The 26414-nt window shown below is 40.5% G+C and overlaps 5 protein-coding genes across 13 annotated transcripts in view; all 5 read right to left on the bottom strand.

The window, feature by feature from the left end:
* chd3 (chromodomain helicase DNA binding protein 3) overlaps positions 1–8322 on the bottom strand; it is a 34742-nt gene extending 26420 nt beyond the window's left edge. For 2 of the 6 annotated variants that reach the window (XR_014116049.1, XM_081695334.1), the window contains exons 1-15: positions 7679–8078; positions 5567–5703; positions 5287–5460; positions 4832–4956; positions 4452–4690; positions 4039–4166; positions 3495–3624; positions 3094–3269; positions 2463–2723; positions 2053–2256; positions 1617–1834; positions 1000–1131; positions 685–775; positions 349–540; positions 1–173 (exon numbers count right to left, since the gene is read on the bottom strand). The exon at positions 1–173 is cut by the window's left edge and continues 28 nt beyond it. Coding sequence is in view for 5 of the 6 variants with exons in the window: in XM_081695334.1 (XP_081551460.1) it covers positions 1–173; positions 349–540; positions 685–775; positions 1000–1131; positions 1617–1834; positions 2053–2256; positions 2463–2723; positions 3094–3269; positions 3495–3624; positions 4039–4166; positions 4452–4690; positions 4832–4956; positions 5287–5460; positions 5567–5703; positions 7679–7844 (2546 nt within the window). In the remaining variant the exon portion in view is untranslated. Of the gene's footprint in view, positions 174–348; positions 541–684; positions 776–999; positions 1132–1616; positions 1835–2052; positions 2257–2462; positions 2724–3093; positions 3270–3494; positions 3625–4038; positions 4167–4451; positions 4691–4831; positions 4957–5286; positions 5461–5566; positions 5704–7248; positions 7357–7678; positions 8079–8251 lie in introns of those variants that run through there. The other 4 variants (XM_081695333.1, XM_035520087.2, XM_035520085.2 and 1 more) reach the window with 4 other exon arrangements.
* A 335-nt stretch (positions 8323–8657) lies between these two features.
* Positions 8658–11165, bottom strand: cyb5d1 (cytochrome b5 domain containing 1). The gene is made up of 4 exons (XM_027013996.3): positions 10910–11165; positions 10661–10737; positions 10323–10541; positions 8658–9505 (listed from the first exon to the last, which is right to left on the bottom strand). The coding sequence occupies exons 1-4, from the start codon at positions 11028–11030 to the stop codon at positions 9275–9277; spliced, it is 648 nt and encodes a 215-aa protein (XP_026869797.1). The 5' UTR covers positions 11031–11165; the 3' UTR covers positions 8658–9274.
* A 584-nt stretch (positions 11166–11749) lies between these two features.
* dnajc3b (DnaJ (Hsp40) homolog, subfamily C, member 3b) lies at positions 11750–18329 on the bottom strand. Of its 4 annotated transcripts, none has more exons than XM_081694579.1 (13): positions 18223–18329; positions 17851–17987; positions 17007–17117; positions 16451–16575; positions 16198–16272; positions 15831–16025; positions 15297–15478; positions 14901–15020; positions 14509–14614; positions 13983–14103; positions 13667–13799; positions 13284–13432; positions 11750–13092 (listed from the first exon to the last, which is right to left on the bottom strand). In XM_081694579.1, exons 2-13 carry the CDS (start codon positions 17933–17935, stop codon positions 12947–12949), a joined length of 1548 nt encoding a protein of 515 aa, XP_081550705.1. In that variant the 5' UTR covers positions 17936–17987; positions 18223–18329; the 3' UTR covers positions 11750–12946. The 4 variants fall into 4 exon arrangements, with proteins under 4 accessions (XP_081550705.1, XP_035375775.1, XP_081550707.1 ...); XM_035519882.2 differs by having other exon boundaries at positions 15882–16025; XM_081694581.1 differs by having other exon boundaries at positions 18233–18316.
* A 121-nt stretch (positions 18330–18450) lies between these two features.
* cldn15a (claudin 15a) lies at positions 18451–22771 on the bottom strand. Its single transcript, XM_081694582.1, has 5 exons — positions 20427–22771; positions 19740–19904; positions 19551–19632; positions 19300–19407; positions 18451–19203 (listed from the first exon to the last, which is right to left on the bottom strand). The coding sequence occupies exons 1-5, from the start codon at positions 20641–20643 to the stop codon at positions 19107–19109; spliced, it is 669 nt and encodes a 222-aa protein (XP_081550708.1). The 5' UTR covers positions 20644–22771; the 3' UTR covers positions 18451–19106.
* Positions 22772–22944: 173 nt separating this feature from the next.
* On the bottom strand, positions 22945–26372 carry fis1 (fission, mitochondrial 1). Its single transcript, XM_035519757.2, has 6 exons — positions 26232–26372; positions 26045–26102; positions 25364–25496; positions 25119–25195; positions 24739–24844; positions 22945–24178 (listed from the first exon to the last, which is right to left on the bottom strand). The coding sequence occupies exons 2-6, from the start codon at positions 26087–26089 to the stop codon at positions 24060–24062; spliced, it is 480 nt and encodes a 159-aa protein (XP_035375650.1). The 5' UTR covers positions 26090–26102; positions 26232–26372; the 3' UTR covers positions 22945–24059.
* Between the last annotated feature and the right edge of the window lie 42 nt (positions 26373–26414).

Below are 26414 nucleotides of genomic sequence, written 5' to 3'. Positions count from 1 at the left end.
TTCACGGCCGTGTCATCGAAGGAGAACTCATTCTCGCGGATAATGGCTCGGCTGTCTTTGTCTCCTGTGTAGGTGACCACGTAAAAGTCTGGAGCCCACATCTCAAACTCCCTCTCCCAGTTGATGATGGTGGAAAGGGGGGCGCTCACCAGGAACGGCCCCTTGGTGTGGCCCTGGGGGCACAGAGGAAGAAAGGGGGCACACGCACCAATAGGCTGAGAATGACTGAGGAGTGAAAGACATATCCTAGACAATAAGGTTAAAGAAAAAGTCCCTTTAATCCACGCCATTTCCAAAATGACCATTATCTGGACCAAATGTGTCCAGAGAGCCCACGCACACACACACCTCTTTGAACAGCGAGTAGAGGAAGACGATGGTCTGGATGGTCTTGCCCAGGCCCATCTCATCTGCCAGGATGGTGTCGGTGCCCTGAGCCCAGGAGAAGCGCAGCCAGTTCAGGCCCTCCAGCTGGTAGAGGTGCAGCGTGCCCCCCGTTACCGTCACAAAGTCGGGCTGCTCCTCGTACTTTATCGTGGGCTGTGGGCAGGGCCGAGGAAACGAGGGAGAATCGTTGAAGAAAATGATTCAGCACAACGTTTACCAGGAAAGCTCCTGGTACCTCTCCACCGGACTAAGAGATGAGGAGTGGTAACAGCATGCTGTACTGGGCTTCATACTCACATCGTTAACAGGAGTACCAGGAGCTTCATCACTCTCCTCTCTTCTCCGCATGCTCCTCGGCTTGTCTGGGTCCTCTTTCATCACCTCCTCCCTTCAAGACACAGCAAAGATTTACCCAGTGTTTCAGAATTTAAGACTTTTCTAAAACGCACAGCTGAAAAGAAATGTTATCCATGAGAAATTCAATTATACAGTGGTTACACTGTACTAAATATGAGAATGCATAAATATATATAGATCAATACTTAGAATGGCTCAGTGGCTGAAATGGAGCTCAAATGGAATGAATTGTCATCTTCACTCGTTCAGCAGTACCTGTGCCTCCAGTAAGCTGCCTTATGGATGCCAAACTCTGGGATGTCCAAGTCATCCCTCTCCCATGTACACTGATCATAAGTTAAGTCTCTCCACTTCACCAAGTAGTGGTAGTTCCCCTTCTTATCCATACTGCATTCACACACACACACACACACACACACACACACACACACACACACACACACACACACACACACACACACAGACACACACACACACACACACACACAGACACACACACACACACACACACACACACACACACACACACACACAGACACACACACACACACACAGACACACAGACACACACACACACACACAGACACACACACACACACACACACACACACACACACACACACAGACACACACACACACACACAGACACACACACACACACACACACACACACACAGACACACAGACACACACAGACACACACACACACACACAGACACACACACACACACACACACACACACACACAGACACACACACACACACACACACACACACACACACACACACAAGGCTCAGTGTTTGCAGAAGACACGATCGATTATTGCCAAAATCCTTTGCATGTGTGTCACGCCTGTCACACCTACACTTACCTATGGTTAATTATCCTGTGCACCATCATCCACTCGGGCTTGATGCCGTACCGGTAATACTTCTCTTCTAAGATGGCATACTGAGGGTCTTTGGCTCGTCGTTTCTCACTCTTCCCGGAATCCTCCTCTCCTCCTGAGCCATAGTCCAGACTAGGCGGCTCGTCCATATCAGTCTTCCGCTGGTAGTTACGGAACATCACCGAGTGGAAGATCTCCAGCTGAGGATGGAGGGAGGATGAGAGAAAGGGAAGGATGCTGATGTTGTTTTTTTAGTCCTGAAGCATATCCACCCATTTGTCACATTCCCCGCTGTATATTCTTCCCTCATTCCAGTTCTCCAGTTCATGTCACTTGTGCAATAAAAATGTGACAAAAATGGAATGTTTTTCCTCTATCCCTCTTACTTTTTATTTCTTTAACACATACACACACACACCTGAAGCTCAGTGATCCATGTACAGTGCCAGTAAGACTGTCCTGCCAGCTTCACGAAGAACTCTCTCTCAGGGCGGCCTTTCATGGGGGGTGGGGGTGGAGCATCTGGGGGAGCGTCTGGGGGCGGAGGAACAGGCACTGGGGGCGGAGGCTCTCCCCATCGCCAGTGGAGGATCTTCTGCACTCGCCCTTTGATGGGCGGACACTGAGAGACAGACAGTAAAATTGACAAATGACAGATGCACCGGATCATCTCCAGCATGTCATAATGCATTATTTAAAAAACAATTTCAGACACATAACTGATTCAGTTCAGTTCATGCTGATATGGTCCTGTTTGTTGGTACAGCATCACCTCATCTCAGTTCAGTTCACTTCAGTTCAGGTCAGTAGAGCCTGCCCTGTACTCACTGTGCATCTGGGACAGAGCCATTCTCCATTGGGGATTTCAGGCAGAGGGGGGTTGAGGCAGTGAATGTGATAAGAGGAAGGGCAGGAGTCACAGCACAGCAGCTCTCCCCCGTCTTTACACACACGGCAGAACTCCATGTGGTCATCCTCCTCTTCCTCTCCTCCCCCCGGTCCTGTGTCCGCCACCGCTCCATCATCACACTCCTCCTCAAACTCTTCAAAGTCCTCCTCCTTAGCCTCCCACTGGATACCTTCTTTCTCCTGGCAGATCACACAAACACAGAAATGTGGTGCGACTTTCTACCTTAAATTAAACCCAAGACACAACTATGGGTTAAGACCTTAAGAGCAGGTTCATAAACTGACATTCATAAAATGTTTCATAAGTGAGCAATGGATTTTAAGTGCATGACTATAGTCTTAAAAATAAGTTGCAGTGTGCAAAAAAAAATATCTTTGGCAACTTTTATTCATTATCACGACAAGCAATTTGCCCTTTTAATCTGACTGCTGCGGAAAAATTACATTTTGATATTAATTTAAAATGTAATATTAATACCATCTCATAACAGACACAGATTAGCCATGATTCACCTTTGAGCTTCCCTTAAACATAAAGACGGTGACTTACGCAGTGAGGGCAGCTCCACTTGCCCTCTGGAGCCCTCTCCAGCTCGGGCTCCAGGCACACTAGGTGGTACGCTCTGGGACATGTGTCACACAGGATGATCTCCCCACCCTGCTGACACACCTCACAGTAGTCCTGATGATCGGTCTCATAGCCATCCCCATCCTCGTCTCCCAGCACTGAGAGAGGTTAGTTGGGGGGGGGGGGGGGGCAGCAAATCTCAAAAGCATTCCAACTCAAAAGCATTTCCAACTAACATACGGACCTGATACCAGTTAACGTATGAGAAGTTTTTCTGTCCTATAAAGATGATTTCTCAGGACCACCAAGCACACAAAAGTGAGACTGAGCAATTCAGCAAAATTAAAAATGGGGGTGAGGAACAAAAAGAAAATGCCACTTACTTTTTTTCTTTTTCTTGGCTGGACGACCTCTCTTGTTCTTCTTGACCCGACCGGAGCTGTCCGAGCGCACCGAGGAGCTGTGCACACTGGAGTTCTCCTGCTCGGAGTCGTCATCATCCACATCTTCACTCTGCGCCAAGTAGACAAGCACACCCACAACTAACACTCAGAATAACACTCAAATGAACAGCAGACACAAGCGCAGTTTTCCCACTTAGATCCATTATCAGGTACTGTCTTGTTTGTTACAACTCAAATAATCTCCACATACACATACACACACACACACACACAACACTCGCCACACAAAGGCTTTATCATAATGACACCAGGTACAAATCTTCTACATCACCCACTTCCAGGCCTGGTGAGCTGGAATCCAACACACTTGAATGTGTAAGTCACTAAACTGTGCTGCTCGCTGGCCCTCCTGGGCACTCTTGTTCTATAGCCTCGCTCATACACAGACGCTAGAAAAGACATCTACTCATAAGCTCCAGGTAGCACTGCCCATCCTCCACACACACCCAGCCTCACTCCTCACCGAGCTACTCTTCTTCCGCTTGCCCCCAAGGGTCCCCAGTTTGATTCGGAGGGGAGCCATCTTTTTAGGCTTGGGCTTCTTCTTGTCAGAGACACGAGGACTCTTACTACGCTTCTTATAGCCCGGGCCTATCAGACACAGACAGAGAGGAGAGCTCACTCGGGGAAAACTTGCATACAAAATAACCATTATACAACACTCGCAATGTAATGTAATAACTGAGAAGAATAAAGATGCACTTATTGGTCACAAAAGCATCAATATAAATTACAACATCAGCATACACTACAAAATTACTCTGGAAAGGAAAGAAGACATATAAAGAACAAATGCAATGATTGGCACAGGTCACTGTGATTTACACACTGTTGTTAAAAAGGCATGTGGGCTGCACTGTGTTCCTCCCCACTCACCTTTCCCTTCTTTGGTCTTGGCCTTGCGAAGAGGGGGTGGCTGAGGGGGCGGTTCAGGGGAGGCAGTCGCCGCAGAGACCTGCTCGGCAACAGCTGCCGCGGCGGCAGCCGCAGCCGCAGCAACGGCAGCGGCTGAACCTTTGAAGGGGTTGTTGGAGCTAAACTCTCTCCATTTCGCACCCAGGATGGTCATCATCTTGGACATGGGGATCTTAGGATTCTTCTTAGCTATCATAGGCCTGCAAAGCAAACCAGATCAAAAGACAGGCAATCTCCCTCATCTAAGTCTTTGCAATTTAGATCGTAATGCATTTATGATGCATTTGCCTACTAAATCTGACACTCTGCTCCTACTTCCGTCACTAGCTTTGACTCAGTACCTCATAAACTGGCTGAAGGCCTTGTAGTTGGTTAGCGTGCGATAGTCCTCCTCGGTGAAGGTATGATCCACATCCTCCAGTCCCCAGTCTTTTGCCAGCTGAGCGGATGTCTTCTGTTCTACAGGCTGAGGGAGAGATGTACCCAAACCATGAAAGCGTGCAGTGTTGTTCTGCATGTATGTGGTTGAAATAATAAGCTTACTATTTAAGACGAGTCTGTCATCACGCACCAACACTGCAGGTGCCTCTATCACAATTTAGAATCAAACTTCTACAAAGGCCAATTAATCAAACCTCGACAAAATACCGATATTTTAGATGAAATCTGAAATATAGTTGTTTAATATTTACATTAGCCGAATTTGAAGTATATGGTTGAAAGGGAAATTCTCTGAGTGCCTCCACTTTAACCAGAAAATTAATACAGCTGTCAAAAGAACAAACAGCTCTCTTACTTTAGTGGTCTCCTCGTGCATGCTGTCTTCATCGTCTTTCTTCTTTTTCTTGCTCTTCTTTTCTTTCTTGTCTTTGTGTTTCTTTTTCTTCTTTTTCTCCCCTCCATAATCGCTAGCAGCACTGTCCGAATTGACTCCATAGTCCTGCTCTGAGTCCCTCTCTATATCACTGTCCTGAGAGACAGGAGTGCTAGATTAGACCTGACAAATCATATCGCATTTACACTATGTCAAAATGAATGCAGAGAAGGAAGACGGTCTGCCTGCTGAAACAACATACTATCTTCTTGCGCTTGCGCGGCTTGACGGTCTTGCCATCTTTGTCTTTTTTCTTTGTCTCCTTTTTTTTCTTGGGACCTCGCTTCTTTTTTCCCAGGCTGTCCCGATCTGAGTTCTCCCCCGCATCCTCACCGTCATCTAAATGAAGCCGTTGAAGGACACGGGGGGAGATGTGAGGAGAATAGCGTCTAAACTACTGATGATAATGCTTTACAAAAGCTACAAACTATCCCTTCAATAGCCTTCCAATGCAATTATACCCAACAATAGTTTGACACTTGGGAACATCACAGGGGTGCTGGAGCAGCCACAGTCACTGAGGAACTTAAACATCTGACCTGCACTAATCCGAAAGGTTTAACATATGATATTCAAAAGTACCACAATGCAAGTAGTGTAATTACCCTAGGGGACTTACAATGAAAGAAAAGAGTTCTGGGTGCTCAATAGCAGAGGATATCCACACATGCATAATCACACCAAACAATAAATATTTCATGATGAACACACATTTGTCCAAGACACCTACAGCTATCTGTGATATAAGTAGATAATGCAATACTGTATCTCATATATATATACACACACACACACACACACACACACACACACACACACACACACACACACACACACACACACATATATATATATATATATATATATATATATATATATATATATATATATATATTCGATAACATACATCTGACGTGACTGCTGTAGTATTAATTGTATTGCTGTATCTAATGCTAGACATAGCCACAGTACACTATAAAGTAATAAATTAATCATCCAAAGCGTTTTCATGTTCTTGACGAGATGTAAAGACATGCACGTTCTGTCTGGCAGCGTATCGTTTATGCAGGGAGAGAAAACCAGCCCCATGTTATCCTATGTGCTCGCCGTTGTACTTAATAAATTAGTTCGATATGGGGTTTGTTTGTTTTTTTGGTGTTGGTTTTTTTTTATTTATTTTTTTTGCCTGCCTTTGTTGGTAAGACGCAGCGCCCTGCTCGCATTTCTCGCCGCTCAGCTAGCGTCGCGCAGCCAGAGGCGGCAGCAACAAGCACTCGGGGCTCGGTGATCGCGAGGCCGCGAGCCATGAGTCGCAAGGCAATGAAGTGCGACGACTCCCCCCACCGCGAGGTCCCCACCTGGGACCAAACCGCCAGGAAACCCGAAGCCGGAGGTCGCCAGGGGTTACAAGGGCAGTGGGGGACGCGTATGAATTGATTTGCGCACTTGTTCAGCTTGCGAGGGAAACACTTTTTGAACATAAAAAAGGCCCATCTTAATATATCCAAACTCTTTGTTTGGCACTTTTTTCCTATGTTTATTAAGATTATCTTCATGCAAGGCAACTTAAGACAGGCTATATCAAATGTCAAATTGTTTATTAAAGATTTTTCGATTCTTGGCTTAACTACAAGGAAACTCCACAAAATTTCTTTCGCACTGCTCATATTAAACACACACATCATTTTTCATATACCTGTACCTAGTTTTGCAACACCAATATAGGAAGACTGCGTAAGATATAAATATTGCAGTGTTACTAGAATCCGTTCGGTTTTGTCTGTCCTGCCCTGGACCATCGCTGTCGGAGTGACAGTGGGTCGGGTCAAGTTTATTTACATTCTGTCACAACACTGCTCTCTCAGTCAACCGGTAGTCTCTTGCCTCTCAAAGATTCAGTCTTCTTCAATTGCTTCAAAGCCATCGGCATTCGTGTTTTGGGAGCCTTCTCATCTCCTTATGTAGACAGCCTACAGTAGCCTGTAACCTTCACTGCAACCAAACATTACGTGATGACATCCATAAAGTAATTAGTCATTAGGAAGATGAATACGACGTAGAAGGATAACACTGATTAAGTGAAAGGAATCGGAAAGAGAAAGTGGATGGGTAAACTTTGCTTAAACTCTAAACTCCATGCGAAAAGCGCACGGTTATCTTATGTACACGTTAGGCTATAGAAATGCCATCAAGCGAGTACTACAGAAAGCGGGCTATTTGAAGTGCACATGTCATGTTAACGATAAGCTTCAGAAGTATGTTTTACGCGTTATTGTGCTGCCTTTCTACGCGCGCTCCCGAGTCCGTACGGTACCTGGCGCGGCTAGTGTTGCAGTTTCTCTAGGCGCCGCCGGCGAGTTTATGTCGCTTGCGTTCTCGTCTAGATCCCCGTCGTCTTCTTCTTCTTCATCAAAATCTCCTCCCTCGGAATTAACCACCATGCCCTCATCTTCCTCACAAGAACGGAGAGGAGAGGACATTATATTCCTGTCACCGACCCCGTCCTCGAGATCAAAAAGTGTATTCCTTCCGAATTATGATATTTATTTAATATTCAAATCGTCACACAAAAAAGTGGGGGGCGTTTTGGAATATTTTACACTACAAGGCAGAGAAACAAAGATGGCCGCCCTTATATTTATTTTTTAACAACCCCCCCAATAAGAAAAATCCCCTTACATAAAAAATGGCTGACTATATTATTTCAGAACGCCCCCCCCTCCTCCTCCTTTCTCTCTCTCTCTTTCTCGCACTCTCTCCCGTCTCCCCTCCCTCCTCAAAAACATTCACATTGTTCCAGCAAAAGGGGGTGTATAGCTGACTCTAAGTTGTATTTTAACTCGTTCACTCTTTTCTCTCCTTCGATGCGTCGCACAGTCAGACTTGCCTGGTAACTCTCGATTTTCTGAGTGCACGGACGCCAGTTACTCTGCACTGCAGAGAGCCACACAAATCTAACAAATATGGCTACCTTAATATTCTTAAAGGCCCCCACCAATGCATAAAACTATTTTGGACCGAAGGGGTTGTGCTGTGGGGTTGTCTGAAGACTGAGAAGGGGGCTGGGGAGCTGTGCCGCAGCCATGCCCAGATTTACATCAGATTGTATTGCTTAAAATTTAACCATTTCATGTGTGGATGAAACAATCCAGTGACTTATTCATCTTTCAAAAGTGGGTACACTGGAAACCTGTAAAAGCACATATCCTCTATTCAGATGATGAATTTTACATGATTGCAGTGGTGAGGAACACATGCTTGTGTAGTAGAACAAAATCCACCTAAAAGGGAACTTGTATGCAGTTAGGTTTAATGGCTTGACTAAGCAAACTAACCATTCAAATGAGCAGATGTTAAGAGCATGTATTGACTTCCAACAACAGTGTCTGCATTGTTTTTTCTAAAATGTTTTTACAAAGTGTGTAAAAGAATGTCATTTCAGTCAGTATTTCCTTGAATGACACACCTTGAATACTTTATATTCTCACTGTATGTAATTCTTCATCTTCTATAGAAGATGCTACCCTTAAACAGTGTGATATGAAAATCTATCTGAATTATTTTGTTACATCAAAAAATATGGATAGCTTTATTTCTGTAACATCTGGGGTCAGAACTACTGAATTTTCTGTGGACATTTACCATGACAGCTGAGTTATCATGTTGAGATGTTTTGAATGCATATCCATAATTTGCAGGTTTTGAAAACATAACCACATCAGATATTTTTCTGGATACTCCTTTTGCAATTTCACATTGTAAACTTGTAATAAGAAGTACAATTTATAATGGTTATAAGGGAAACAACCTGTAATATCAGCATTTAAATGCCAGTACTGTAATATAAGCATTCAGACTGAAATATCAGCTCCTAGATTAAGAATTTTAATATTTTATATATAACCTTAGGTCAAAATTCTGTGAGATCATCATTGAAGTACAGACATATGGACTGACAGAACAGGTCACGATCCATGCGAGCATGGTAAAATTCCTCATCTTCATCAGGAATGCCATTTTCGCTCAGGGTCTTACTCATGTCCAGGCTCACACTGTTGTGCTTCCAGGTGTAGCTGCCTGCATGGGAGTTGTAACGCAGGTAACGCTGCAAAATCTCATCCAGAGTTTCCTCAGAACATACCTGATGAGAACAAAGACAAAACCTTTAGATTATTTCTGATGTTACTGAGATATGTTAACATTTTGTAAAATTAAGTTAAATTGCATTTGCCCAAATTCCTCCATTGGGGGGGGGGGGTGCTTGTATGAATTATATAAGCAGATTCTCCCAGATCTACCAAAAGAGAGAAAAGGAATTTGTGTCAGTTTGATCCAATTGTGGTTCATTGCCAAGAACCACTGGAGAGGGAGGGGGGGGGAAGGACAGAATGGGGGTGGGGGGTCGGCAGCATAAAGACAATAGGAATGCTCCGCTAAGCCTTTGGACGCTGCAGATCAGACCAGTGCCAGATGGGACATTTGGCAGGAGTGTGCTTGCCCACCCCATAGTGAGACTGGTGGCGACTCATCTGCAGAGCTAAAACAGCAGTGCAGTCTTAGACTAATTCTATGGACAGAGGTGAACATCAGTAAAAATTCCCTTTGTCAGAACAGGAGAAGAATCAGATGCATAGAGTGAAGGGAGGGTGAAATGAGCATGGTGGGGGGAGGGGTGGAAACATAGACCAACCCTGCCCTCTTCAGCATACAAAAGCGCAGTGCAGCTAACCTACTTGACAAAAAGAAAAACAACAGATGCATGTAGAATTCATATTTGCACATGGTTGCACACACAAATCATTCACTGCTCTTCCCACACAAAAGGCTTTTTTAAAGAAAATTTTTTTTATTTACACTGGGATTTACGTTTTTATACTAGAGAAGAAGTGCACAATTCTTTTCGCACCAAACATTTGCACGACAGACCCCATTATACTTTGCCAAGTTGTTTGGCTTACTTCCAGCCTTTGCTCCTGGGAGGTGAGGGTGTTGATAATACGGATCCAGCGGGTCTTGGCAGATAGTATGCCGACCTCGTAGCGGTTATCCCTCCACCACGGCCGGCCGAAATCATTAGACCAGTCTGTACGAGGGCAAGGAGGAGGCACATGCACAAAGCGCCCTCTAGGGGTGTAGTATTTCACGCAACCAGACAACGGGTCGACATGAGTAAGAATCTGAAATTAGATGATAGGAGAATGTAGTGTACTCGAGCTCGAAGTACGTACAAAGTTGTCTATTGGTTCCCCCTATATTGCATACCGGCCTACTGCCATTAAAGTAATTTATTGCTTACATCTTTTGTTTTGGGGTCAAACCAATGACTTATATCCTTCCCGGCACATTCAATAATTGGTTTCAAAAGCACATCGCCTAAAAAAACAAAGCCAAGTAGGCCCAACGTTAGCCGTGGCCAAACTTTGCAGCACTTGTACACAGAAATGGCTCTTTACAGCCTTACCTAGTAGATGCTTTGAATTAAGCAAATTGCGACTGTGTAATCGTTTTCCGCTGAAAATGTAAACAAATAAGACACTTAACCTACCTTTGTGTTCTTCAATCAAAGGGGTCAAGTCGTAAACTTTACCCAAATAAGAAACCCACAAGTCTCCTAATGTGCTGTGAAGTGAAACTTCATTCGGTGTAAAATACTTTGGTCGCCCCATTTTAATGAAATTGGCAAAGCAACACAAAACAAAGCTAAAACTAGGCTCGGGTAAACAGTAGACGGGAGGTGAATGAACTAGGTAGCTAGCGTTAATTAGCTAACTACAAGCTGGTGGGTTGTTTCAACGCAGTCGAGTTGTATACAATGTGGTTACTGTAGCAACCGAGATACAAGCTTAAAACGCAGAAGACCTTTGATTTTTAGCCAGATTTAATTTTTATGTTACTATCTGAAGAAAAGAAAAAACCAACAACAGAAATGTAAAACTTCCGATACGTCGTCAACTTGTTTTTTCATTATAAACTGTTTTCGGAGTGGAGGCTAACTACATGTGTTGACGCGTGTTTTGCCAGGTTTGTTCAGCGTTTTCAAAATTTTCATCGTATAATTTTGATTACCTCCTTGTCAAATATTAGCTCTGTAGAGGAAAGGTACAGTTGCTTATACCTGCCCTTCACATATCTTACAGCACACAGGATAATTGCAGGGTCTGAATGCTGGACCACCAGCTCAACATTATACTTAAGATAGCATGTGGTACACTGAAAAGCGCAGTGTCAAAGGGGCTTGAAGAAAGAGACTTAAAACGGTAATTCTGAGCATTTCGTCTTATTTTAAATAATTCTCCTGAAAAGCAGAATTGAATAGGTTTATCCTAAGAAAGTATAAATCAATCAAACAAGCAGAAACAGTTAGAAATCAACTTCCTTAATCCACTCAGTTCAAAGGGATAGCTTCATTGGCACATACAAGCATTGAAAGGCCAGTCAGCTACCAGCTTTTAATCGCAGCATCTTCATATGACACAAAAACGTGATAAAATGTTCACCCATCCTCTGTCAGATATGGTTATACCGATCAAAAGGCTTGGTATGAAGTCTAAAATAGGAGAAGAAGAAAAAAAAACACACCAACAAAAACAACCAACGAACAGGTAAAATATTCAAGTACAAATGTTGGTACAAATAAGGTGGAGCAAAGTTAAACCAATGAATGTTTTGGAAGCTTTTTTGATTATAGCAAGACTAAGATTTAAATTTTTATAACCCAGAAAAGGTGGTGTGTTGGTAGAACAGTAAAACAATGATCAACTCTCAAACTGCAGCATACCTGTGAGTACTCTGCTCCTTCAGTAACACTAATAATCAGTTCTATAGTGTTCAACGTATATAGGATCAGTGTACACATCAGTCACCAGAAACAAGGGCACCTTGTATCAATGATGCAAAGCACCATTCTTCTTAAGCACTGCTAGCAAGGTGCAAATTGCACCCACTTGTTGAAAATCTTCATCCTGCTAAGCAGTGAGTTACAGGCAAGGCCCATGAGGTTCTTGGCATCTAAACTAGCACTTGTGCAACATTCTCTCTAGCCTGTTAAACTACTCCAGTCAATTAAGTGCACCAATGTGCAATACTGATCTAACCTGGAGTGTTAGGACTAATGCTTAAATTTTTTTATAACAAGTGAAATGAATTACTGAAAATACGCTGAAAATACCTGTTATGGTTAACCCCTCAATGAGAGAAACCTACACAATTTACAAAGAGAGACAGACATGGCACAAAAATGCAAAAGATGAAAATACCACAGTGAGATAAAAGTGGCTGATAAAACTGAAATGATTCAGCCTTGAAAAATACTCCATACTAACTAAGACTTCATTCATTCACAGCCATTGACTGCGTGGGGTCTTACAAATGCAGATTCCCCTGTAACATCCCTTAAGAAGTCCAGAACAACCTGCTTACTTAAGTGGGAAAAAGCCCACTACTAACCATTCAATAAGAGCCAATTGTAACCGAGTTGAAGAATAAATATGTTCTTTTCCTAGTCTTCCTTTGTGGGCTTTTTAATGAGTCCAGTCCATTGCCCATTGTCATTACATTCACCATATGCAGTGGCACAGTTGTATTAGTTGAAGTTGAACTTGAAGTGGAAGTTGCTGCCTGACTCAAAGGGGTTGAAGCCAAAGGGCCAATTTCCACCTCCTCCTCCCCCTCCCTGCTGGTTCTCGGGGTCCAAGGGGTCTTCACCAGAGTCAAACTTCTGGCGCATCTCTGCAAGTCACATGATGCAAGACTTCTATAAAGCATCTCACTTTTGTTTTACATACTTCGGTTGATTTTAAAATTGTTACACTTATAGCTATTTTATTCTAATCAGGTGTTTATAGACCTCTAAAAGAACAGAGCATTCATTAGCTGGTCAGTTAGTTCAGGTCCCAAAAATATAGATATGGTTCCTCTACCTGGATCTGTAAGCACTTCCTTAGCTGAGGCAATGTCAATAAATTTCTTCTCAGCCTCCTTCTTTTCTGCTTCAGACTGGAAGTTGTCTGGGTGCCACTGTTGTGCCAGTTTCCTGTATGCTTTAATGATTTCCTGTTTATTAGCAGTCCTAAATACAAATAATGAAAATATGGATGATGTTACTTACATCGAACATAACTCCCTTCCCCTGTGACTTACACACTGTACAGGTCTTGTGAAGTGTAAAACAAAGTCACTGAAAAACATGTAAACCTCACGACGAACCAGTATATATGGAATGTACCAAAACCACTAGAGTTAGAACCCCGGGACACCATTATATATAACTGCAAGCCCTTCTGTAATACTGTCATCACCATACCGGCTTACTCCCAGGATTTTGTAGTAATCTCTCTTGCGTGAGATCTTCAGGAGCTTCTGTGCTCGTTCTAAACCCTCACGAATCTCCTGGTTCTCCTGGTCGAACTCCCTTGCTTCCTGATAATCCTCCACAGCTGAGAAGAAAGAGAAGGAGAAAGAGAGATAGACAGAGAAAGAAACAGAAAATGAGAGATGAAAAGGGGAAGAGTATGACAAGAAGAATGGAAGAATGAGATAAGATCATGTGCAATGTCCTTATATAGAGATAGCAGGTATGACATGCCATCTTTCAAACATACATAAGCAGAAAAGCATACCTTTCTCATAGTCTTGCAGCAGGATGTAGGCTTCAGCTCTGTCCCGGAGGATGTGGATATTCTGGGGTTCTCTCTGATGGGCCTCTGAACACATGTCTAATGCCTCCTCTGCCTGCTTAATCTACAGGGAGCAGAAGACAGAGAGAGGCAGAACTGAAAAGACAGAGGCTGTATTTAATATGGATAATCCATTCAGATTAAGATAACCCTGAAGAAAAAAAATTAATCTGATGTTTTCAAAACAAATACTTTCCTGAATAAGGAGTAGGCATTTTCTGTCTACGTAAGCATTGCAAAATAAGTTTGAGGCATTTGTGATACACAGGCAAGGAAAGATATATATAAATATAAATATAGTACATGAGTTATGGAATATTCCCAAGTCTTACTTTAGTATAGCAACTTTCAGAAGAGCTGGAAGTTTTTTTTTACTTTCCACTTTAATTCCTATGCTAATGGAAGCATGATATGTCATCCACTGTAGGATGCTTTCTGTGACAGAAACACACTGTCACAACAAACAGACCTTCACCAGACAGAAGCAAATCCTCTCCTTGGCTTTGGTGGTGTAGAATGGAATATTTGGCTCTGTCCTCATAACTGAATCATACTTTTCTATTGCCTCTTGATATCTGTTATACAAATACAGGAATACTGACAATTAAAATAAATTCCCAATTTCCAAAATGTGCAGTAGGGTGTGGGCCTGCACAGACATTCCAATTAGCATATCCAAGAACAGTTAGTACTTTTCAGATATATAAATTCTCTATCAGAACTAAGTGAGTGTGTTAATAGATTTTCCTGTCATTGGATCTGTGATAATATACAGCAAACACAGATTAAAAAGCCAGTTCTTAACTTTCCCTACCCCAGAGAAGGCCAAAGGATAGGAAAAGGAAAGCTTGCCATGCTTACTGCTGTTCGGAGATCAGCTCTTCAGCAGAGTCCAGCTGCTTGCTAAGCTTCTTCACCTGCTTGTAGTGGGCAAAACATTCCTTATCATCCTGATCCAGCTTCAGACACTCCCGAATCTCACTAGAGATCAGGGAAGCAAAGTGGCAAGAGGGGACAGATTCAATATGCAAATTAGGCTTGGAACAGTATTCTTAAAAAAATCCTAATATCTTAACAGAAATTATCACTTGTATATTCAGTGTTAACACATATCACATGATCCTTCTAATTGGTGTTCACAAAAACTGCAGTTATTATAATCTGTTAGACTGTGACCTTGTGTGGATATGGTGTGTAGGTGTGTCTGGTGGGTGGGTGTATGTGTGTTGTGTGCCGTGTGAATAAGCGAGCATGCACCTGAGTGAGCCATGGTGTTCTCCCAGGTCATAGAGTAGACGGCTGAGTTTTAGGAAGGCTGCACGATTGTCGTTAAGGAGTCGAGCTGCAGGCGTCAGATCTAATATGGCCTTCCTAGGCTCCCCGAGGCGGATATAGCATTCTGCTCTCAGCTCCCGAGATTCTGGATCCCAAGGGGAGATCTAAAGAATGTATGGTACACCCAAATCTGTGTTTTCGTGTTCTGCAGTCGGTATTAGTAGTCATTATATCTTTGCACTTATTCACTCTATTGTTTATTGGAGGCAGAGTTAGTGTCAGGCATTTGGAAGGACTTGCACCTGACAGTTGTTTAGAGGGAGGACATCAAAAGGATTTCCTCATACTGCCTCTCGGCAGACTCCCTTGCCCTTAACAATACAGACAATGGAAATCCTATCCAATTTTCTTTTGTTCACTAATATATTTCAATCACTTTATTTTTTCCCCAATTGTGTGGTCAAATTACTTTCATCTTTGCTCTACCCACACCGAAAGTAATAAAAATTAGCATACTTGCTTTTGCTGAGGTTCTGATGCAGTCTTGGTTCCCCCTCTACCACTCACCTCAATGGCACGGTCCAGAACCTGGATGGCTGCAACATAGTCTCCGCGGTGACTAGCCTGGTGAGCTTCCTCCTGAAGCTCCTCTAGCTCTTCAGCTCTTTGGAGCTGATTAAGCACTTCCTCCATATCAGGCGAGCGCTGTAGCTAGACAGAAAAAGAAAGAAAACATGCAAATTTTGGGCAGGAGGTAATTCTTGCGTTTTATAGTAATGGCCATATCAACACGAATAATGTCACAGGATTGGCCTATGACTCGGACTGATGTACCATGGATCTATTGATATGAAAACGGATGAGAAAAGCTAATCATGCTCACCACTGCTTGGAAGTCCTCTCTGGCCTCCTGGATGTTCCCCTGTTTCAGGAGGATATTTCCCCTCTGTATCCGGGCCTGAGACACACACACACACACACACACACACACACACACACACACACACACACACACACACACACACACAAAAAAAAAAAACTGAGTAAGCTTCAACCACTAACAATTCTGCAAAATATACAACCATCAAAGCCATATTGTGTATCACAATAAAAACTATATCACCTAGCAAACTTACAGCCAAGAAGTCTGGTTTGAGCTCAATGGCTCGGGTCAGGTCTGGCAGGGCAGACTTGGACTTCCCCATAGCCAGAAACACTGCAGCACGCTTGTAGTATGTCAAGTAGTTCTTTGAGTCACCTTCTATTTGGGGTCATCATAGCAGGAAAATATGAAAAGAGAAATACCAATAGATGATGAGTTCTGAGATCTTAAAAAAAAAAAAACGTTGACTATCATGTTTTTTTCTAACATACACCTCATGCTTCAGCAAACCTATACTGCTTTTCCAGAATAGTCCTTTAGCCCATCAGTCCCTAAAGAGTTTTAAATATTTGTATTAGTCATTTTAGTGTTTAAAATATGGTTGCTAATTAGGATAACCTTTCAATCAAGTTATTTATTTAATATGTAACTTGTGATTTTAATTAATGCTCATTAGTGCTTTTCAGACAATGCAAACATTTGACCATTTTCTAAATGGAAGAAATAAAAGTTAAGAAACAACTGATTTATCTCCATAACTTTAACGTTTAAAGTTATGAGAAAATTCTCATAAGTCTTTTTTTCCTCACCGACAGCTGAGTGGTAGTGGGACAGGGCCTCAGCCAGCTGTCCGGCTGCCAAAAGTTTACGTCCCATTTCCAAGTGTTGCTCAATCTCCACATGGGTGGCACCCAACACACCTGAAACAGTATTTAAATTCAATAGTACCCAGTATTTTATTAACCAGGGGAAAAACACGGTTGTCTGCTAACTCAGGTACACTTCCATACTGAAAATATCTAGAAAATTCTCCTGTATACTTAAGTATATAAAGTATTTGGCATAAAGAAACACAGGTCACAAGCAGTAACACTGCTGTGCAATCAGTGACTGGAGAAAAGTAACTCTCATTTAGCTGAGTAACACAAAGTCTCACTAGTAGGAATAAGACTGAATCAGTCAATTCTCGTTAGTACAAATAACATATATGGTTGACACACTTATAAAATCAAATAGTACTAATACAAAATATAGTCTATATCATGTCTGAGTGATAAACAGAGCCTCGTAATAGCTAACGTAATCCATAATGCAATTCCTTAACCTGAGTATTCATCATGAGTAAACAAATCTGGCTACATTTATTTGTATATTTTAAGAACCATAAAATAAGACAATTATTATTACGATTACTATTAAGTATTATTATTAGCTTATTACTATATTTATTATTATAACTATAGTTATTATTCTTATTGTTCTTCTTCTTCTTCTTCTTCTTCTTATAACGTTTATTTCGTTAATAACCAATATAGCTAAGACAATGTAGTTGGTTAGAAGCAGTAATCCTCTCTAAGACACAACACTAAAGACAAGTAGCTACCTAATGCTTCTCAGTAACCTGAGCCAACATACAGCAGTAAAGAATCCTACCGTCAAGCTGCAGGTCCAAGACGACACAGAGCAGGGACAGGGAGGACAAGAGGCTACTCAAACTCCTCCGTCGTCCCGACTCCATAATTTTAGACGTCAGATATCCGTATTGTTTGTATGCTCTTCGTTGCACGAACCTAACAATTTGTTACATCGATTAATGCACCATTTAATTTAAAAGAAATCATTACAGTTTCACATCAAGTTGCTTATATTTTAAGTGTCCGGCTAAGAAATATTTCCGACTGCCTTATCAGAAACCAAAACTTAAGTTCCGATAAGCTTCTGTTTGTGAGTTTCGACTTTAACATAGTATATTACAAGGTTTTTATTTAACATAGGTTACTGAATATAATAGTGATTGTCACCGACAGCTGTCAACCTTTCTTCGGAAACTTCTTTTGACCGCTTGAGGTAGAATTCAAATACCTCTACACATCATCATTACGAGTGGTTGGACAAGGCGAGCCACATCCGTGTTCGCAATGGTGTTTTGCCACGAACGTGGTCTCCTCCAATTGGATGAATTATTTTAACACATCTAGGACACTCCCATGCACAATTAAGGATGGGCACGCTATCTACATCACTCCCGGCTTGGCGTTTATTCCTGGGCACAACCTCCTTGCCACATCTATTAATGGTGTTATTTTTGTCAACTAAATGTCGAGTGACAAGCCACCTACTTATTACTTCCTCTTCATTGGAGTACATTAAAACAGCAGGGCAAGATCACAATGCATTATAAGACATTGTTTTTCATTTATTTGACACTTGCAGTATAAAACATAGACTAAAACTACAACCACAGTCAAAAGAACTTGATGCTAATTTTTGACCTTAATTCATGTGGATATCTTAAGGAATTCTAATTAATAACAATTATTTATGTACATTGTGAACTGTTATTAAAATAATCTTAATAAAAGAATTGATATTCCACATTATGAATATGAATGACTATACAGTGAAAATTAGTACAAAATCTGTATAAAGAATTTCAATGCATTCTCTGTACAAAAGATTCCAAAGGGTTTGTATGAAGATATTTGTTAAATTGAACAACATTTCTTTTGACCAGTATTTTGACCACTATTTGGCATAGCTTCACTATTTGATTGCAACTAAATAGTATTACCTCAAAATGTTGAAAAAGGTCTAACTATGTACAATGTTGCTCTAATGTTGCTGTCAACAGTTGTTATATTTGCATACAGTAAATTGACCCATACTGGTCTGGGTGGTTCTTTGGTCCTTCAGACATATGCATTCTTGTCATAAGTGCTGTGAGCATCTCTCCTTGAAGTTGCTGCTGAATATACAGTTCCTCTAGAGGGTTGGTATGGGTAAGCACTGGACAGAATAAACATAAGGATAAGACTCCTTACAAATAATTATGCACATGTGAATGTGTGTATGTGTGTGTGTGTGTGTGGGGGGGGGACTCACGGTTTCTCGTCCGTGTCAGATTTGCAGGCAAACACTAGACACACTCCACCACAGATAGCTAGAGTCCCAGAGCACCATCCAATGTACAATCCCTCTCCTAACTCATACCTGTAACGCAACCACACTTATACCGCATCAACACAACATGGACATAGGAGACATAAATTCAATTTTTTTGCGCGTGTGTGTTTTGTACTGTCTCTAGAGGGCAGCATTTCTCTAAAGAAACAAAATTAACAGAAACGACTCACTTTGTTCCAGGGAATAGTGGATTAAAGAATTCCTGGGTGATGTTGAATGCATACCATGACACAGATATCATTGTGCACAAACCTTTGATGGAGGGGAGGAAAAGGTAATATGTAATATTTGTAATTGTAAAATTGTAATATTTACCACTTTGCATTACATCATTTGTTCGTCCCAAAAGATTATATTACCTTGTAAAATAAAAAAGACGCCACCTAATCCAGCAATTCTGCCTTTGAGAACATAGTTCTCCCCTCCTGCTTTGGAACACTGCATTCCAATTAACGTTGCTGCCAGTCCAATCGTTCCTAGAACTACTGATGCGATCATAAGAGCCCTTGACGCTTGAATATACCCTGCAGGACAAGGGAGTTAAGAAAAGCGTTTGTACTCATTAAATCATTTGGGGTCTTTACTGTGCTATCCAACCAATCAGCTCCCTTCATCAACAAAATTCGGACATCAGGAAATTGCACGCTGCATTTCTAGGCTGAATAGAGCATAGTAACCACACAGACAGACAGACAGACACAGACGGACACACACACACACACACACACACACACACACACACACACACACACACACACACACACACACACACACACATATATATATATATATATATATATATATATATATAAACGCAGGAAATATAAATAGAGGACTGAATACATGTATGCATGTTATAGAAAATGTGGATTTGACAACCACAATAAGCACAATTGCAGTGCTATTGCACTTGGAACATACACAAATATAACAAGCAAAATCTGTTTATTGCTTTTAAAATTTGATACAAGTTAAACTATGAAAGAAAAGTGAATTTTTGATTTGTATAATTTAACAATATGGACTAGACCTCTTGCTGGGCCTACCAGACAGTGCGAGGAGTGATGGAAATTCACGACAGTTGTGCACCCCTGTCGAATCCGATGCGCATGACATCCATAAATTCTCATAAATTGTTGAAGTAGTGATGACATTCCCATCTACGGTGGAAGTCTTCCAGTACCGGTTGGGTATTGCAATTCCAACCATTACCCATCCCAAAAAACCAAGCAGCAACGCTAGAACTTCAATAATTGGGTCCATTATCGCGTTTTGAGCGCGCAATTGAGTTTACCTAGAGTTTTATATTCTCCTTTTTTACGTTTTACGGTTTCCGTGCAGACATATCAGTGACTGCGTATTTCATGCGACCTTGCTTCTCACCATATGCTTCTATTGAGAGAAAGTGCGCTCCTGTGAGAAATGATCATTTAGATATTGAGTTTAAAGCAGCCAGATCAATGATTTATGATCTCCGTTTCCACTCCCTTCCCCTGTACCCTCCCCACCTGTGTCTTTTACGATTTATACTCTGAAACTCAACAGGTGTTTATCGGGCGTCACGAAAGTCCAACGTTCGGCATTGACCTTGATGACACTGATTCCACAATGACTGTCTGAGAGACTCAAAAGTTCGCTTTGTTTGTTTGTTGTCTTAACTGAAACTGCGTTTAACTTCAGAAGACAAAAAATTATTTCTATGCTTTCTATGAGACTCTTGCCTATTTCCACATTTCCACTTTTTGTTCTAGCAACCGTTATTACAATAAACGGTAATAGTCATAATATATTTAAATAAACAATCTTTCAGACAATATTCTAAAACTTTTACACTTTAGAAGACAGACCTACATTCATATGCCATCTAATGTTTTCTGAGTGCATCCCATACGATATTTTGAGCTTTCGATAGGGCGTACTTTTGATGATGCTTCTTCACTTTTTTAATTGCGCTTATGGTGACGATTAATTTTTGATTACATGTTTATTCCATAAGATAAATTTAGACATTACATAATTATGTAAAATGCCTAAAAGGTGCTGTCTAAATGTCTAATTCCTGCTGCAACTTTAACTATTTCAATTAATTCATTCAGGTGTTACTTCGGGGTTGCACCGGAGTATATCTGGACATTTAAACGAAATAGATTATTCGTCACGGTTAAACCGGAGTGTATCTGGACTTTTAAACGAAATAGATTATTAATCACGGTTACAATTGCGTTACTGTAACAGACTGTATTTAGTATTTTAAAGTTTGAGGGACGTAAAACCAGTAGCCTAATACATAACATAAACATACTCGGCACACTGCTAACACTAATTAAATTATAACGGAAAGGCTTGCAACCCTCAGTTGCTCGATATATTTATAAGTATTGAACATCAGATTAGCTTTTCAAAGTAAAACCAACCAGCTAATAAGTATCGCTAAAAGAATGTGGTTGAATAAAAAACTCATATAAATAATTGTGTGGTACTTTGATGGTTACTCACTATTATTATAACTAGTTTTTTGTAGACTTCCAATAAAATGCCTAGAAATAACAAATCGTTTATCCTCAAAGTTGGTGTTTAATTAATACGACACCCTGAGGTTACACAATCAGTTCTGAATTTCAGTTAGCTTGCGTGCTCTGAGGCTTTTGACCTGCTTGTTCTTTCATAAGTAACACATTATTATTTTATGCTGCTCAGCTATCAACTTTAAATTAGTTAACTGCTGCATAATCTGGGAAATATGCCTTAAAAAGTGTTTAAGCTTTAAATACATTGACTATTCGTATTATTTAGTACTAAGTGATTTATAAAAACTGTGTAACAAATAACAGGCAGAAGACATTAGATCTCCAAATCATGGCTAAACATACACTGCTATATACAGGAGAAAACCATAACTATTTTCACTGACCTAGGAGCAGAGGTTAGGTTCACATTTTTTGCACATAACATTAAAAAACACCTGACCAAAAACCAGCATTTGTACTACGTTGGCTAGTGCTGATATGTTTATGTATTTTGTGGAGTTGTAAAGGTCAGGTTTAAGGCAGGGTAGTTTATGATGACTTTGTTTTATGGCTTTTTGTGGTTCTCACTCTATGAACATTCAATAAATCTGAATATATCTGCACTTAAAACTCCTCGTGTATTAAAAGAAATTTCCCTAGGTAACTGATCAATCAAAGAAAGACCTTGTAGTGCGAATTAATAACATACAAAAGTACTCATTAAATCATGTGTTGACTGTCCCAGAGGATAGTGTATATGCTGCAGCACAGGTGTCTACTTCTGCATGTCTCTTCCTCCAACATATAAAGTCTAATGTAACTCTATTTAGTATGTAGTAGGATGGGTCTTGGAAGAAGGTAGCTTCATCATTTACTTTTATCGTTGTTAATTAGTAATAACAATCTGCAGCAATGATGAACATAAGCTATCTTGTTGTAAAACCATGTAACCTACCAAGATGCACTTGGATTTTTAGTGATGGAAAGACACTGCAATTAAGAATGTAAGAAAACAGGCTGATAACCCACAGAACCTTTATGGAACCAGACTGCTGACCATGGTTTGAGTATATGTTTATACATTAAACATTAAAAATATCATTTGTTTCTTTCAAGGCCTACTACTATTTTAATTCAGGATGACCGAAACTCTCAGAGCAGAGTACCTCAGGATAGGTTTTACACACACACACACACACAATAAAAAAAAAGTTGGAGGCAGATTCTCATGAAATTTCGAGCTATATATACTGACCTGGGATCAGTTCTGTTTGTTAGAGCTCCTGGTCATAATATTTGCAGAGACTGGTGAAGTCTGATCCTACCTCAGCTCAGGTGCTTAAAATAGCACATTAACAGAGGCCAAGGACAGCTTTTAGTTGTGAAACTACAAGCAGGCATTCTATACAAATGGCATGCTCCTATTCTTCAAGCTGGAGATTGTTTAACTGAATCCTGATAACAGGACTTCAATTTCTAAGTGTCCTCAACCTCTGTAAGAATAGGAGCAATCGATTATGAAACTCACTATCTGCAATATGAAAACCACAGGTAACTGAATATATGATCATATACAATTAATCATGAAACTCCATAATCTCCTATTAGAAAAAAATCCATAGGCCACCATTAGAATACTCAGACACAGAGATCACAAATACATATATGGCAGCATGTCTTCATGAGAGCACATGGAAACATCTGATCACAACAGCAATCATACTATACAATTCTAAAAGCTCTATTTTAAACCCATGTAAACTCACACACAGAATATAGTTTGATTATATGATTTACAAAAATAGTCACTGATACAAAGAAACAAATCTCTGTAGTAAGGTGTTAATCTTCATAATAACCAGCTAAATGTTTTCTGGAATTTGAATTTCCTTATTTTACCAAATGTGTGGGAAGAGAAATCATGCACACATATCTCCTAAATCAACAGCTAGTGTACCAAAGGCCTGACTTTAGTAAATTAATAAAATGTGGGAAAACTGTCAAACTAAGGTCGCATATTTGTGGTCAAAAGCAGGAAAAATTATGTTTGACAGTGTGAAGTTCTGTGTCTATAAATGGCCTGTGTCTCCTACAGTCATTTGTGATTAAACAAGCCTGTGAAGAAAGAAGGAAGTAGTACTTGGCAAATCAATATACATGCCCACTTCTCTATCAAGATTTGGCCGATTTGGCCGATTTGGCCGACTTGGCCACAGCCATTCCAATAAGTCCTGCTAATCCAGCCACACCCAAACCGATACCTCCGACAATTGCCATACCGACCAAGCCATCTGAAAAAAAAGAAGAAAAAAAAGAAGAAAAAAAAACATCAAAAGAACTATTTAGTGTGTTTTGTGATCATCTCCCCATTGATAGGTGTGTAACTATACCCATCAACACACCTCCCCATTGCTTCACTGTCATAACTACTGAGATGTGATTCACTTTCTGTTTTGATACCCATCAAGCTGACAACAAACTGACAAGCCAAAGAAAGCAAGTCATGAAAGACACAGTGGCACTTCATCACAGATTTCTGCCTCATCACCAGCTTCCAAAACCCTCATCTTGCTTTACTTCCCTGATATAAAATATAATTGATTTCCATTTAAATATCTGATCTCAGATGCCATTATTATAACAGCATCAAGTGGTGAAAGTGACCAAATCCATTAACAAGCTTCAGTCTCAGACATACTGCATTGTATTGTCACTACAATATCTGATGACACCATTACTTTTTGCATCACACAAGGCTAATGAGAAAAGCTTTTCGTTAGGCTGTAATATCACCCCCAAATGTTGCACCCTATATGCAGCAAGCTCTCCATCACACACACAGAAATGGCACCTTTCTTTAGGGCCTGGTTGATGAGCTTTTCCAGCTCAATGGCCTGCTTATTTCCGGGTTCATTTCTCAGCAGAATGCGAATGTACTTAAGAGCTCTCTCATACTCCTGTGAAAGAGGAAGAAAGATAAGAAAGTAAAAAAAAGACATCCACATTACTCATGGTTACTCACTAAACTAATGTTTTCATCGCACTTTGTCTATTGACTGTGAGACTGTTGGATTAGGGTTTTACTAAAATGATGGAAGACATTTGTCATTTGTCAATAATAATAATAAAAGAAATCACACAGAAACAAGACACAGCTGTTAAAATCAAACCAATTATTAATACTACACAATAAATAATATCTTAACAAAAAAGAAAAGTAATTCTCATCACCTTGAGTCTGTAGTTTGCAACAGCCAAGTAGAACAGGAAGTCTCTCTGGTCATCTTTTGGGCTTTTCTGCACCAGCTCTATAATAATGAAATGTATATGCTTTGTATTACATGGTTATTCAGGATGTGGCAAAACCACAACCTTTTCAGTCTTCCAGCTTGTAACTGGATGAACGAAATTAAAATCTGGTAACTGTAAAATTAGGCATTGTAACTGCATAACTGTTATTTGTATGACTCACTCACCCTCCAACAGCTGAATGCCTATCCTGATGTCATTGGTGTGGTTACTTCTGATCAAACACCATGCATACTCAAATTTGGTTTCCTTGGATACAGGTCCTTTTTCCATTTCTGAGTTGTATTTTTTCTCAAATCTCTGTCAAACGGGAAATCAACACAAAAGAAATTGACATCCACTGTAAGGACCACAACATCTCCAATTCATACCCATACCCATTCATACCAAATTCATAATATGACTTTAAACGGGACTGATAAACAAAATCTTTAATTCATCTAAGTCTTTCATGCGTTATGTTTTCATGTTTTCAGATAGCAAAGGTTCCCCCTAGCCATCATTTACGTTGCGTCTATGGACTGTATACAACTCCGTACCCTATATAATATGGCTCACATAGCTAATTATGAATCGATACATCGTTAAGGATAGGCAGAACAGCCATTTAGCTAACCTGCTACGTTAACTAACCTAGCTATCGCTAGTTAGGTTGAACATCGAGCTAGCTAACCTAACTAACTAATGACCTAATCTATTTAGCTAACTGGATAGCTAGCCAGAGGAGCTGAAAAATAATAGACGAATTTTAATTTGCTGTTGCTCAAACGCATTACTTGTCTTTCAAGAACGAGGAGTTTGAAGTTTATGTTATTATGATGTACGAAACGGCTATTAAAAACATTTACCTTTAAATCTTCTGGAGCTACGATGTCTGTCACAATTTCATCCATGTTGCCGGAAGCCCTGTTCAAAATCCAAAATAAAGGCCAGAACGAACGTCAGAGACTTCCAGCAATTTTATATTGTAAAAGAGCATTCTTTATAACTCCAGTACAAATATATTATAACTCTAGTACAAACATTTAATCATACCAGATAACGTTATTTGCCAGCAGATGTCCTCTTGTCACTCATAAAAAGGCTTTTCATAATACCCATTTATGCATTTTAAATATTAAAGTCGTATTTAAACTCATTTATTTTAAATGCATTTTATTAATCTACTGCAAATCTTAATTTGTGAACACATTTTTCTTGGCGTTTGGGAAAGGCTGA

The sequence above is a fragment of the Electrophorus electricus genome, chromosome 13 (genome assembly GCF_041902795.1).
Source record: "Electrophorus electricus isolate QZ-2024a chromosome 13, ASM4190279v1, whole genome shotgun sequence".
NCBI classification, from domain to species: domain Eukaryota; kingdom Metazoa; phylum Chordata; class Actinopteri; order Gymnotiformes; family Gymnotidae; genus Electrophorus; species Electrophorus electricus.
This window is presented reverse-complemented; position numbering and strand designations above follow the sequence as displayed.